The 13,177-nt window shown below is 29.3% G+C and overlaps 2 protein-coding genes across 6 annotated transcripts; both read left to right on the forward strand.

Annotated features, from left to right (window-relative positions):
• The first annotated feature begins 5,191 nt into the window (after window positions 1–5,191).
• On the forward strand, window positions 5,192–6,009 carry LOC104771615 (putative calcium-binding protein CML43). The gene has a single exon (XM_010496168.3). It carries the CDS (start codon window positions 5,332–5,334, stop codon window positions 5,884–5,886), a length of 555 nt encoding a protein of 184 aa, XP_010494470.1. The 5' UTR covers window positions 5,192–5,331; the 3' UTR covers window positions 5,887–6,009.
• Window positions 6,010–9,905: 3,896 nt separating this feature from the next.
• LOC104771616 (putative UDP-arabinose 4-epimerase 4) lies at window positions 9,906–13,165 on the forward strand. Of its 5 annotated transcripts, none has more exons than XM_010496169.3 (11): window positions 9,906–10,207; window positions 10,829–10,998; window positions 11,082–11,206; window positions 11,312–11,425; window positions 11,512–11,619; window positions 11,704–11,795; window positions 11,891–12,032; window positions 12,125–12,219; window positions 12,313–12,442; window positions 12,533–12,677; window positions 12,798–13,165. In XM_010496169.3, exons 2-11 carry the CDS (start codon window positions 10,938–10,940, stop codon window positions 13,022–13,024), a joined length of 1,239 nt encoding a protein of 412 aa, XP_010494471.1. In that variant the 5' UTR covers window positions 9,906–10,207; window positions 10,829–10,937; the 3' UTR covers window positions 13,025–13,165. The 5 variants fall into 5 exon arrangements, with proteins under 5 accessions (XP_010494471.1, XP_010494473.1, XP_010494472.1 ...); XM_010496171.3 differs by having other exon boundaries at window positions 9,974–10,207; window positions 11,082–11,203; XM_010496170.3 differs by having other exon boundaries at window positions 10,191–10,268.
• Window positions 13,166–13,177: the final 12 nt, after the last annotated feature.

Below are 13,177 nucleotides of genomic sequence, written 5' to 3' on the forward strand. Positions count from 1 at the left end.
GGATAAGAGTTATGGTTGCTTAAATTGATCAAGCTTGATTGTTTAAATATCTCCTCTAGATTATATGTGCTCTATGCTGTTCTTATATCTGAGAGGGTAAGAATAGATCTTAAGCTTCCTTGCATCATACCAATGTTTAGGTTGTTAGATAAAGCTAATGCTAGAGATTATCATGCTTAACCTGAGAGATTGGATGTTTAAGGTGATTTTTGACATATGATGATCTGGAATTTAATGTCTGTTTATACATGTCTTAGCTAGTGAGAACTAGGTCTAGGAGTGTTTAAGCTTGATTGTTATTATCATGAAAATGGATTAGCAAGTATTAGAAGATCATTGTCTAGAGATAGCTCATTGTTGATTGAGGTTTGTTGATCAGTTTAGGTAGTCATAGCTTGATTCCAGCCCATGAATCCATCTCTAGGACCTACTTTGTTTATTGATTTCTCTATTTGATTACTGTTATCTGCTTCCTGTTTGATTCATTGCATTTCGTTCTGTTTTGATTGTTGAATCTGTTTCTGTTCTTCATACCAATTCACTCGACCTAGTACTTGCTCGAGCATATGATCGAGTGCTTGCTCGAGCATATGATCAAGTGCTTACTCGAGCTCCTTCCAGAGTTCTTGTCTGTTCGGCATCTTTCCTGTTTCATTTCTATTTCATTGCATTCACTCCTGTTTAATCCTGCTGCATTCATTTCATAAGCATTTGTTAGTTCTTGTTTATGTTTTGTATAATTTTTGCTTTGTTTTTACTGTTCACTTGCATTTTGTCTCTTATCTTAGTAGTTTTACATTCTGCATTTCATTATTGTCATTAGGTTGTTAGAACAAAACCATAATCATATCTGGCTTGACTTAAATTAGTGTTCACATCTTGATTGCTTGCATCACACTCATTATGGATTGACATCTCTTATATTACAACAACATAAGAGTAATTGAAACCTCTTGCATTCCACCTGATCATTCATCATCACTTTCATCTTCATACCACAAAAATATATGTTTCACGACTCATGATTCTGTGGAGGTGCTTGGATTTTAAGGAACCACAACGTACGGGATGTTTTGTATCACGCAAGAGATGTTTTCCTCCCTCACCATAACTGAATTTCAGCAGAGTTAAGTTGTGTTTTGTGGTGTTTACAAAGTCTTAAAGATCTTCAAGTAGTATCATGTGAAGTTTGGTTGGATTGTCATGCTGCTCTAGCAGATTTGGAGTCGCCTTTAAAGTGGCTAAAATACCGTTATGAGGTGGACAGAATCACTAAACCAATACTGGTGATGGGGGAGGTTACTTTCATACTCTCTTCACCGAAAGCTAATGTGTTGGCCAGGGCTATCGCTTCTAGTGTCTCACAGGAGGACAACTTACTTCTTTACCTTGCACTTGGTGGTCTTTCTTGGTTGCAGGATAGGATTGAGCAGGATAGACAAGGCTAGGAATCCTAGCCTAGGATGTATGGTTTTTGGGTCATATCGCTTTGTTCTGGGATCTTGATCTATATGCAGGTTTTTAAGTTTGGTTTGTTGTACGATACTCTTTGTTTCAATCTTCGTGGTTTCTAATGAGTAAGCGTTAAAAAAAATTAGTTAACAATTTTTAAAAACTCAATTAGTATTTTACTAATTTTCGTCCACAATTAATTAGAAAAAGTAAATTTTTTTTTGAAATTAATAATTATTTAAAATATTGGTACTCTAATACTTAATTTATATTTTTACCCTTAATGAAAATTTTAAAATGGTCTTAAAACCAATTGCATCTCTATTATATTATTTAAGCAACCCTATAAACAAATAACCTTACTTTAGGTAAGATATTACATAAAATGCCATTGTATTTTTAATACAAAATATAATAACAGAATCTTAATATTAATTTGTTGTAACCAGAAAATGATTACCTAAAAAATAGCAATTATTAATTTATTAGTTTACAAGAAATTAATAATAAAATAATTTCGGAATTATTTAATAAAAATAATAATAAAATAATTTCGAAATTATGTAATAAAATAATTAAACAGATTCTATTTATTGTTTCAGAAATTTTAGGAAACAATAACAAACTATTTAGAAAAATATAAAACTTAAATTTATTTATAAAACTAAGATTAAATACTTACATATCTAAATCATTTAATAATAACAAATATTTATTAAAATTAAGATACAACATTGTTTCCATTTTTAAAATATATATATATACTTATTTAAGCTATGTTGTTAAAAATTTAACCAAGCTATTATATTTTAATTATTCTAATAAACAAAAAAAGTTTAGATTTGTTTACAAAATATTAAAACTTTATTTATTGTTTCATAAATCTTAGGAAATAATAACAAACAATTTAATTGTCAAAAAATTAATTGTTTATACATAATATTCACTATATAAACAATACTAAGTGTATAATGTTGATAATATACATAACCTAATTGTATTTTTCACCTATAAAATTAATATATAACATGTTATACCAATAAGGCAATAACTTCAATTTGTAAATTTGGCATATTAAGATCTCTAAACACGATCATATTAATTTGTAATACCAAATCACGGGTCAATACATGTTTTGTTGGGTTTTTTTAGCTTTACCAAATGTATAATTAACGAATTTGATATTGCACCAAACCAAAATAGTAGTACCAACTACGGGTCGAAATCAGAGTATGAGCTTAAGCAAAATAAAATATACTATGATTTTATAAAATGTATAGAATTAATAATTTTTCTACTATTATTTTGTAACAAACAAATCTAAATTTACATAAATATTTCCTGCACTGGTAACATTATTCTACAAAATATTAACGTGTATTTATGAGTCGGGTAATAAAACGGGTAATGAGACGGGTAAGACGCTCAAAAACTAAATTAATATCCGATACTCGATCATTATTCACGGATAATATAATTATTATATCTTTCACTCGATCCTAAAGCTGTGGGTACCTTTTCTTGGAGCGGATACAAACCAAAAAACGGGTCGAATATGGGTATCGGTAGTAGTTTCCAGGCCTACCTATTAGTAGTTTACTATGAAACAAAACTCACCATTTAGTACTATATTATATAATATGTAAATGAATGATACAACATAAACATATTAACACAAAACAAAATAAAAAAAAATTTCCCCGCGCTAACAGCGCGGATCATTAGCTAGTCTATATACTTATTTAAACAACCCTTTAAACAAATAACCCTACTCCATGTAAAATATTACACAAAATGCCACTGTATTTTAATACAAAATATAATAACAAAATCTTAATATTAATTTGTTTTAACCTGAAAATAATTATCAAAAAAATATTAATTATTAATTTATTAGATTACAAGAAATCATTAATAAAATAATTTAAAAATTATTTAATAAAATAATAAGAAAATTATTTCGAAATTATGTAATAAAATAATTAAACAGATTTTATTTATTGTGTCAGAAATCTTTGGAAACAATAACAAACTATTTAGAAAATTATAAAACTTAAATTTATTCTAAGATTAAATATTTACATATCTAAATCATTTAATAATAACAAATATATATTAAAATTAGGATACAACATTGTTTATATTTTTAAAATATATCTATATACTTATTTAAGCTATGTTGTTAAAAATTTAACCAGTTCTGATGTGACAAATTACGAAAATGCTATTATATTTTAATTATTCTAATAACTAACAAAAGAAAAGTTTAGATTTGTTTACAAAATAATAAAACTCTATTAATTGTTTCATAAATCTTAGGAAATAATAACAAACTATATAATTGGCTAAAACTTAAATGTTTATACACAATATTCACTATATAAACAATACTAAGTGTATAATATTGATAATATACATAACCTAATTGTAATTTTCACCTATAAAATTAATATACAACATGTTATACTAATAACTTCAATTTGTAAATTTGGTATATTAAGATCTCTAAACACGATCACATCAATTTGTAATACCAAATCACGGGTCAATACATGTTTTGTTGGATTTTTTTGGCTTTCCCGAATGTATAATTAACGAATTTGATATTGCACTAAACCAAAATAGTAGTACCAACTACGGGTCGAAATCAGAGTATGACCTTAAGTAAATTAAATATATGATTTTATAAAATGTATAGAATTAATAAATTTTCTACTATTATTTTGTAACAAACAAATCCAAATTTACATAAATATTTTCTCACGCTGGTAACATTATTCTACAAAATATTAACGTGTATTTATGAGTCAGATAATAAAACGGGTAATGAGACGGGTAACGAGACGCTCAAAAATTAAATTAATATCCAATATTCGATCATTATTCATGGATAATATAATTATTATACCCTTCACTCGATCCTAAAGCTGCGGAAACCTTTTTTCGGGACGGATACAAACCGAAAAACGATCGGTAGTAGTTTCTAGGCCTACCTATTAGTAGTTTAATATGAATCAAAATTCACCATATAGTATTATATTATATAACATGTAAATGAATGATACAGCATAAACATAATATTAACAAATAACAAAATAAAAAAAATTCCCCGTGCTACCAGCGCGGGTTATTATCTAGTGAATATGTAAAGACAATGCCATGTTTTATAAAGTGGCTTTCCAAATAATAGTATAGATATATAATATTTGAGAGAGAAACAAAACTAAGGGGTTGTTATTGGTTTATTGATTTGTAAATCCATCTAGAATTTTAAAATTTTGATTCATTATGAAAATTAAAACATATAGATTTTGAAATAATACGTTTTTGAATTTGAATTTGAATCTTCCTATTTTTCACTTTCAAATAATCAAATCTATTTAAAACATAATTTGGATTTTGAAATCCAAACCCAAATTATTGAACAAATAACATGAAATTTTAACAAGTATTTATAAATCATTGAACCAATAACACATAATTTTTGTAAGTATTCTAAAATCAATGATTTTCAAATCCATTAACTTCGTAAAACCAATAACCCGCTAAGAGAATTTAGTTAATAGTAGGGTATTATTATTGTTTGAGAAGTCTCGGTGAATTTGTCGAATCCCGGAAGGAAATCAGTTTTTGATGTGTTGTATGAAAATTTATTATATATTATTATTAACTAGTCGCGCCTCATGCATGTTTCCAAGTCTTTAATTACATAACTACTGTCTACTGTTTTATTCATATAGTAAGTCTACGCCTCGTGATTCCAAATCTTCTATTATACAATAACAGAGTGATTAGTCTCCGCCTCGTGATTCTCAAGTCTCCTGTTATATTAACAGAGCCACCAAGAACAAAGAAGAAGTAGAGTAACAACAAACAACAATGGAGCAGATCATTAACGAGAAGAAGAAGACACTCTCAAGACAGTCTTCTTCTTTCAGACTACGAAGTCCTAGTCTAAACGCTCTCCGTCTCCACCGAGTCTTCGACCTATTCGACAAAAACAAAGACGGATTCATAACCGTCGAAGAACTGAGTCAAGCCCTCTCGAGACTCGGCCTCGACGCTGACTTCTCCGATCTGAAAACTACCATTGATTCATACATCAAACCGGACAAAACCGGACTCCGGTTCGACGACTTTGCGGCACTCCACAAAACCCTAGACGAATCTTTCTTTGGAGGAGAAGGAAGCTGCTGCGACGGGTCTCCGGAGTCAGATCTTGAAGAAGCTTTCAATGTGTTTGATGAAGATGGAGATGGTTTTATCTCCGCCTTCGAATTACAAAAGGTTTTGAAGAAGCTTGGACTACCTGAAGCTGGAGAGATTGAACAAGTGGAGAAGATGATTGTCTCTGTTGATATCAATCATGATGGTCGTGTTGACTTTTTCGAATTCAAGAACATGATGCAAGTCGCTCTTGTTCCTTCTTCTTGAACCTTTAGGATAAAAAAAAAAGAAGGTTTCGTATGAATCTCTCTTTAAAGTTGTTCTTGTATGGAAAACAATTGTTGTTCTTGAATGCAAAAGTTGTTCTTGAATGCAAAACAATTTTAAATAGATCTTGTGCAATGTTTAGTTACGTTAAGTCATGAACATTAGACGTTCTGGAGTTTGGTCTGATTGGAACTTTTTTTTATTTTATATTGGTTAATATTTGTAGGTTATTCATATTAATTTTAAAGTAGATGGTCAGCATGCAAAATTTTAGCTCGGATTTATTATTCTAAAATTTGTAGGTTATTCATATTTGGTCAGGATGGTCAGGATGCAATATTATTATTCTAAAATTTTAAAGTAGATGGTCAGGATGCAATATTTGTAGGTTATTCATAATAACTAAGTTAGGTGACTATTCCAAGTTAGGCCACATGTTAAACTATCTATAAAATACTTTTAGTGATTATAATATCTTTTTTTTTTTTCTTTTTCCTTCCACCGGAGGACAATGAAGTTTTATAAAAGTTTTACATTTTCAAAATACTTCGATTTCATATAAATTTACGTAGACATTACTATATTCTTTTGAACTTTAATACTTTATAAATACATTGACAATGTATATGAATCTAATTTAAAAACTGTTGATTCGTTTTTTGCTCTAAAAACTTGGTGTCTCATTCTTGATCCATTAAAAGTTGTATGTCCTTCTTAATCTCTGCGCCATGTTCATACATCTCTTGAATTCAAGTATATAGAAAAAAAAAATGGCTGGATTCAGGATTGCATTCTACAACAATGTACTCGGAATAAACATCTATTTAGAAAGTCCATTAAATTTCAAAGAACTGTGATCACTCGAAAAGAAAAAAAAAATCTATAACACTATTTTATTAGCGTTGTGTTTAATTTGTTGCCCTTGATGCACACGTATAATCATCCGCACAATTCGATTAGAATGATGATAGTCAAAAAAGCTATGGGATATGGGAAAGAGGTTAAAATCGAGGTTTATAGCCAAATTAATTTGAGTTTCTTTGCATAGACATTGTTTTATACAACTTAGTACAACACAATAATCTGATTTGATACAACTTAATTGTATTAGTGTGTCTTGACTCTTGACCCACCGAATAAGGCGTCATGACTTATCCCGCTCAATAACTTCTTGTTTTTCAATAGTTTTTGTGCGCTAGGGGGTTGGAAAAGTTTGGGTTGGGCTTGCTCTCACTGACATGTAAGTTTGGACTTCGAACATGACTGAAAACTTGGTACCACCAAGCTAGGTTTAATCCTCTAAAAAAAGTAAGCCCGTCTATGATCGGAAGTTTCATTCTAGCTTTCGTCGGAAAAACGTCTTACCTTGTTTAAATCTTTATAAGTTTAGTCTTTTGTGTTTACTAGAAATTTTGTATTGTTTTTGCATTTTGTATAGAATTTGTTGTTCTGTAAGCACCATGTACATGTACGTAACGTACGTAATACCATTTAGCCTCAAAAGTCAAAACTCTTGGATCTAAAATTTTATTTTCAACCAAAAGTCCTATTAATTGTCTTTCAAAATCTAAATTGAAAGATGCCACAATCTTTTAAATATTAGGATATATCTCGTTTTATTCAAATATTAGGTTTTAAGAATTAAAGATTTATGAGTTAGAATTTAGGATTTAGGTTTAGATTTAGTTTATATTATTATTTCTTTAAGAAATAAATACTATTATTTCTTAAAGAAATATATACTTTTCATAATTTATCCCTTATATTTTATGTGAATTTAACAAGTGTGTTTAGTTCTTTTTTCTTAACATCAATTGTTTTGTTTTGTTTTTTTCTCAATAAAATATATATTAACTAGAGAAATCATTAATACACATGAGTTCGTTTAACAAATTACGGAAGATTTATGAGTGGGTACAACAACTATTAATCAAAAATTCTTAAAAAATGTAATATATAATTACAAAAATATATAAATATACCAAAAACTATATTAATGAAAAGTATAAAAAAATATGAACATGATTAATAATTTAAAAATCATAAACAATTACCAAATAATCATTCAAAAATCAAACAAATAAATTTTATAGTGAAACACAAATAATTATATCTATTGAGAAACTATAGTTAAAGAATGATTAGAGCTTGATAATATAACTAGATTTTACCCCGCGGTACATCCCGGATCTATATTTTATTTTAGAAAAGACAAATATAATTTGATTAGTAGATTAACTATATATATATATAAGTATATGACTAATGTTTTGCATATTTTAAATCTTTATCCCTTATATTTATACATTAATTAAAATTTAACCCATATTCTAGCATTTGATTAATAATATTTAAAATTTATGCTAATGTTGCTATAATCCGTTTTGAAATAAACTCTGTTTTATGAGATTTTTAATATTTATAAGTCTAAAGATTCATTATATTTTAATTTTTATTAAGTTTTTTTTTGTAAACAATTTTTATTAAGTTTAACATAGAAATAATCATTTTTTTGAAATGGTGTTAAAATATAAAACAAGTATTTTTATTTTATTTAATAATTTCGGTAGAACTAATTAGTTTCTATAAATATATTTCGAATTTATTTATAATAATTAAACCGAAATTTATGGCTTATGCTTCTCTAACAATTACTATGTATAACAATTAGTTTTATTAAAAAAAAAAAATTAATTAAATATTTAGTATCAGTGGCATTCCCTGTAAATAGTATTAAACTTCAAGATTTATTTCATAATTGTCTCAAAAAATGTATATATAGATATTTCCTTAGTTAATTGTTCTGTTTTATGTTCTTTCTTTTTTTGAGTTACCGGCAAACACCTTGCAGAGTGAAGGTTTTGAAATTCAATAAACTTCGAATGATGCAAAATAGTATAAAATAATTTCTTTAATTTAATTAATTGAAAACATTAATAACCGCACCCGCCCATAAACAGAACATTTGCGGGTAATTGCAGAAGAACACTAATCAAACTCGAGTGTTCACTGCAGAAAATAAACGTTTACATATGACCGAACTCCATAACACTGCAAAGAACCAACGTTTACATATGACTAAACTCCAACTTAGTAGTCAGTCGCATGTATATATATTAAAAATGATAGAATAATTGCATAATGTAGTTGACAAAAAGTGCCATATGTAGGATGAAATCATTTGATTTGACCACGATGGCCAAACACGTTAGATAGTTGGGCAGTCGCTACAACTAAGCAGCCGGCACCTATTTTACTTCCATCAATCATCAATAATTTGTACTATAACTCTTGTTTGACTTTGATTAAACTAAAGGGTCGTTAGCCACTCCACATTCACTATTCTAAACTCTAATCTAATTCATCAGCCTTTTAAAATTAGGCTAGGTGGCCAACGAAAAAAGTTTAAATTATCTATTTTATTTTGAGATATTAATTAGAAGAAAAATGAAAAAAAAAAAAAAAAAACAACTATTTTTCAGAAAGGAAAATATATTCGTACATTCGGGATATCTAATCAAATCGTATTTTAGATTTTTTCCTCTATGTTTTTTTTGTGAGAAAAATGTTTTTCTTTTTTACCTATGTTAAAAATAGTACATTCTGTTTATTATATCATATACTGTTTTTTGTCAAACTATTTCCTTTTTCCAAAATTATTAAGTCTACAAAGAAATTTTTTTTTTTGTAAAAAAAATCTAAGATGCTTTTTTTTGCTTGACATTATATGCATGAGATATGTTTACTGCAAAACAATCACTATTATATTTGCAAAACATAAGATTTGATTTCTTTTGTGTTTCCTACCTTTTTATTAATTACTTATTATAAACTTATATGCAGAGTACTTTATGAAATTAAATCCTAATAATGTCCACTTTAAACTTTCAAGTCAACAATTTTTTTTTTTACAAATTCAAGTATGAAGTTTCTTCAAAAAAAATGCATATATAAGGAAATAAACGAAATAAACAATCACAGCAGTATAAAAAGAGATAGCTATTACATTTTTTCTTTCTAAATAGATAAACACTAAAAAATTATTTACATGATCTTAAAATAATATATTCTACACCATATAATAGTAGATATATATTATTAAAAAAAAAAAAACGTAGAACAGAGAAAGAGAGTGCGCGACGAGGTCATAGTCGTGCTCTCATTTTTGCATTTCACGTTTCTTCTCTTTCTCAGACTTCCTCTCGTCTCTATTACGTTTTTGCTCTTCACGAGTTTCTCTCACACACTCGCCCGTTTCATACTCCAAAACCATATTTTTATCGCCTTCCTCGGTTTCTCTCGTCATTCTCACAATTCTCAGGTGCACAAATCTCTCTTTTTATTGTTTGTGGGCATAATTTAGATGTTTATCATCTGATCAGGTTCATCATATTCATCAATCATCATCATTACAAATCTTCTTAATTGTTTATTTTTAATGATTATAAACCATTTTTTGATTTTTTTTCCTAGTTTTATTCAATTGAATCAGAGTCGGATCACAATTTTATATCGGAAATTGATCGGAGTTTTATTCAATTTTGATGACTATTCTTACATTTTCAAGACTCTGTCTCCTACTTTTTTGTTCTACTCTGTTCTGTTCTTTTCCCTGTGCAACCTTTTTTTGACTAAAAAAAACTTTTTTTGACTAAAAGTATTTTGTTTTTAAACATTTTATTTATTGTAACATAACAGATGAATAATTTTATCAGATGAATGTAAAAATAACTCTATATATTTTCAATTTTCTTACAGAAATGTTATCACAAATTTCAACTTTTGTTTTTGTTCTTTATGTCCCACTTGCAACATATTTTATAATCTCTTTTTTTTTTCATGCATATAAATAAATGTATGCAGAATTTAGTAACTTTGACCTGTGTATGTCTGTTGTATATATCTTTTTTTTTTTTTTGTAAACTCTTCCTTTGTTTTGCAGCAATCTCCAGCAACATGAACTTCATTGTTGCTAGATACTGATTTTTGTGGGACTCTATATGTTGCTTTGGTCTCAAGTCTAAAACAGAGCAATTTGTAGAAGTTTTTCAATGCTAAATTCTTCTGGAGTAAGAACTCAACGAAGAAACTCAAGACCTTTGTCTGTTGGAGGTAGAGAGATTATTACTCTTTACTCGTAACAATATCTGTTTATCATATCATAATCGGTCTGAGAATTGTTTTGAGTTTTGTAGAAATGGATTGCTTAGAACCTAAAACAAAGAACAATCTCACTGGAAAGCTTCTGTTGATAGCTTCACTAATAATATTAGCCATTATTGTGATCAGTCAAGCCTCAAGTTTCACATCCCCAAGGGTGGTACCACCATCGTCTCATACTCAACAAAAAAAAACACCTTAAAAAGGCTTTTTTACACTCCTATAATTAATGTTTTCTATGTGGTTTTGTTGTGTTTGCGTTCAGTTTTCTCAAAGAGAGGAAGGAGTAACTCATGTGTTAGTCACTGGTGGTGCTGGTTATATCGGATCACATGCCGCTTTAAGGCTGCTTAGAGATTCATACCGCGTTACCATTGTGGTAATTTAGATTACTTTCAAACTTTTCAATAACTATCTGATGAAATTTTTGATATATACATCAATAAACTTCTGATACTCTCACAGGACAATCTTTCGCGTGGGAATCTCGGGGCTGTTAAGACTTTACAGAGATTATTCCCGCAAACCGGAAGACTTCAGTTCATTTATGCTGACTTAGGAGATCCCGCAGCGGTACCCCTTTATAACCTTTTGATGTTTGCTAAGCTTTAAAGCATAAATTTTTTGTGTTTACATTTTTAACCATACAATTTTCAGGTTGAGAAAATCTTCTCGGAGAACGCTTTTGACGCTGTGATGCATTTTGCTGCGGTAGCTTATGTTGGAGAAAGCACTCTTTATCCTCTAAAGTACAGTTCAGTTCTAATTCATTCTATATAGTTCTAAACATCACTGCAAGAATTATTTTTCCGGTCTCATTGTTTGTTATGTTTATTCGCTGTAGATACTACCATAACATTACATCAAACACATTAGGAGTTCTTGAAGCTATGGCTAGACATAAAGTGAAAACATTAATTTATTCTAGCACTTGTGCTACATATGGCGAGCCTGATAAAATGCCAATTACTGAAGATACTCCACAAGTAAGTAACTTTAATTTCACACTAGATGATCAGTCGATAGTAAAACTATTTTTCAGTACTTTTCTTCTAATGTAAAAATATTGTGTACATAGGTCCCAATTAATCCATACGGGAAAGCTAAAAAGATGGCAGAGGATATGATTTTGGATTTCTCTAAGAACTCTGACATGGCGGTTATGATCTTAAGGTTAGGTTCATTAAGTACTCTTTTATTACTCTAGCTATGTATGATCAATGAAACAGTAATGCAGATGTTAATGAATCTTATGAACTTTGCCAGATACTTCAATGTGATTGGTTCAGATCCAGGAGGTAGATTAGGAGAAGCTCCAAGACCCGAGCTTCGCGAGCAAGGACGGATTTCCGGTGCTTGTTTTGACGCAGCTCGCGGTTTCATTCCCGGACTTCAAGTACAAAAACATTACTTTCTTTGTTATAAGAAATCTACTATAATCATATATTGCAATATCGTTTATACAATATGATTGGTTTGGTGATAGGTGAAAGGAACAGATTACAAAACATCAGACGGTACTTGCATTAGAGACTATATAGATGTGACTGACCTCGTGGATGCTCACGTGAAGGCTCTCGAGAAAGCTCAGCCTCGAAAAGTTGGTATCTACAATGTTGGAACCGGAAAAGGTCTTAACTACACAAGAACTCTATTTTACTTTTTCTTGATAACCATTCATCTAAAAGTACCATAATTTGATTTCAGTGTACAATATTTTAGAATAACCGTTTTGTGGTTTGGTTAAACAGGACGATCGGTTAAAGAATTCGTCGAGGCGTGCAAGAAAGCGACAGGAGTCGAGATCAAAGTAGATTTCTTGCCTCGACGACCGGGAGATTACGCAGAAGTTTATAGTGATCCGACAAAGATTTTGAAAGATCTGAACTGGACAGCTCGGTTCACTAATCTTCAAGATAGTCTTCAAGTTGCTTGGAGGTGGCAAAAGATTCATCCTCATGGATATGCTTCTTATTAAAAACAGAAGAGAAAAAAGCTTTTCTTGTTTTAAATTTATTCTTCTTGATTGGCATAATGTTTTGAGGGATTACAATACATAATATATACTCTTAACAGTATAGAGGGAAATGAATAAACGATTAAACGCAGCGTTTTCAAACTTCCAGACATT

This window comes from Camelina sativa, chromosome 20, assembly GCF_030686135.1.
Source record: "Camelina sativa cultivar CO46 ecotype springtype chromosome 20, ASM3068613v1".
In the NCBI taxonomy this organism is placed as follows: Eukaryota; Viridiplantae; Streptophyta; class Magnoliopsida; order Brassicales; family Brassicaceae; genus Camelina; species Camelina sativa.

Coding starts and splice junctions, on each gene's coding strand:
- LOC104771615 (XM_010496168.3), top strand. CDS start 5,332: ATGGAGCAGATCATTAACGAGAAGAAGAAGACACTCTCAAGACAGTCT.
- LOC104771616 (XM_010496169.3), top strand. CDS start 10,938: ATGCTAAATTCTTCTGGAGTAAGAACTCAACGAAGAAACTCAAGACCT. Junction 11,426..11,511: donor CATACCGCGTTACCATTGTG/GTAATTTAGATT, acceptor ATACTCTCACAG/GACAATCTTTCGCGTGGGAA. Junction 12,033..12,124: donor TTACTGAAGATACTCCACAA/GTAAGTAACTTT, acceptor TTGTGTACATAG/GTCCCAATTAATCCATACGG.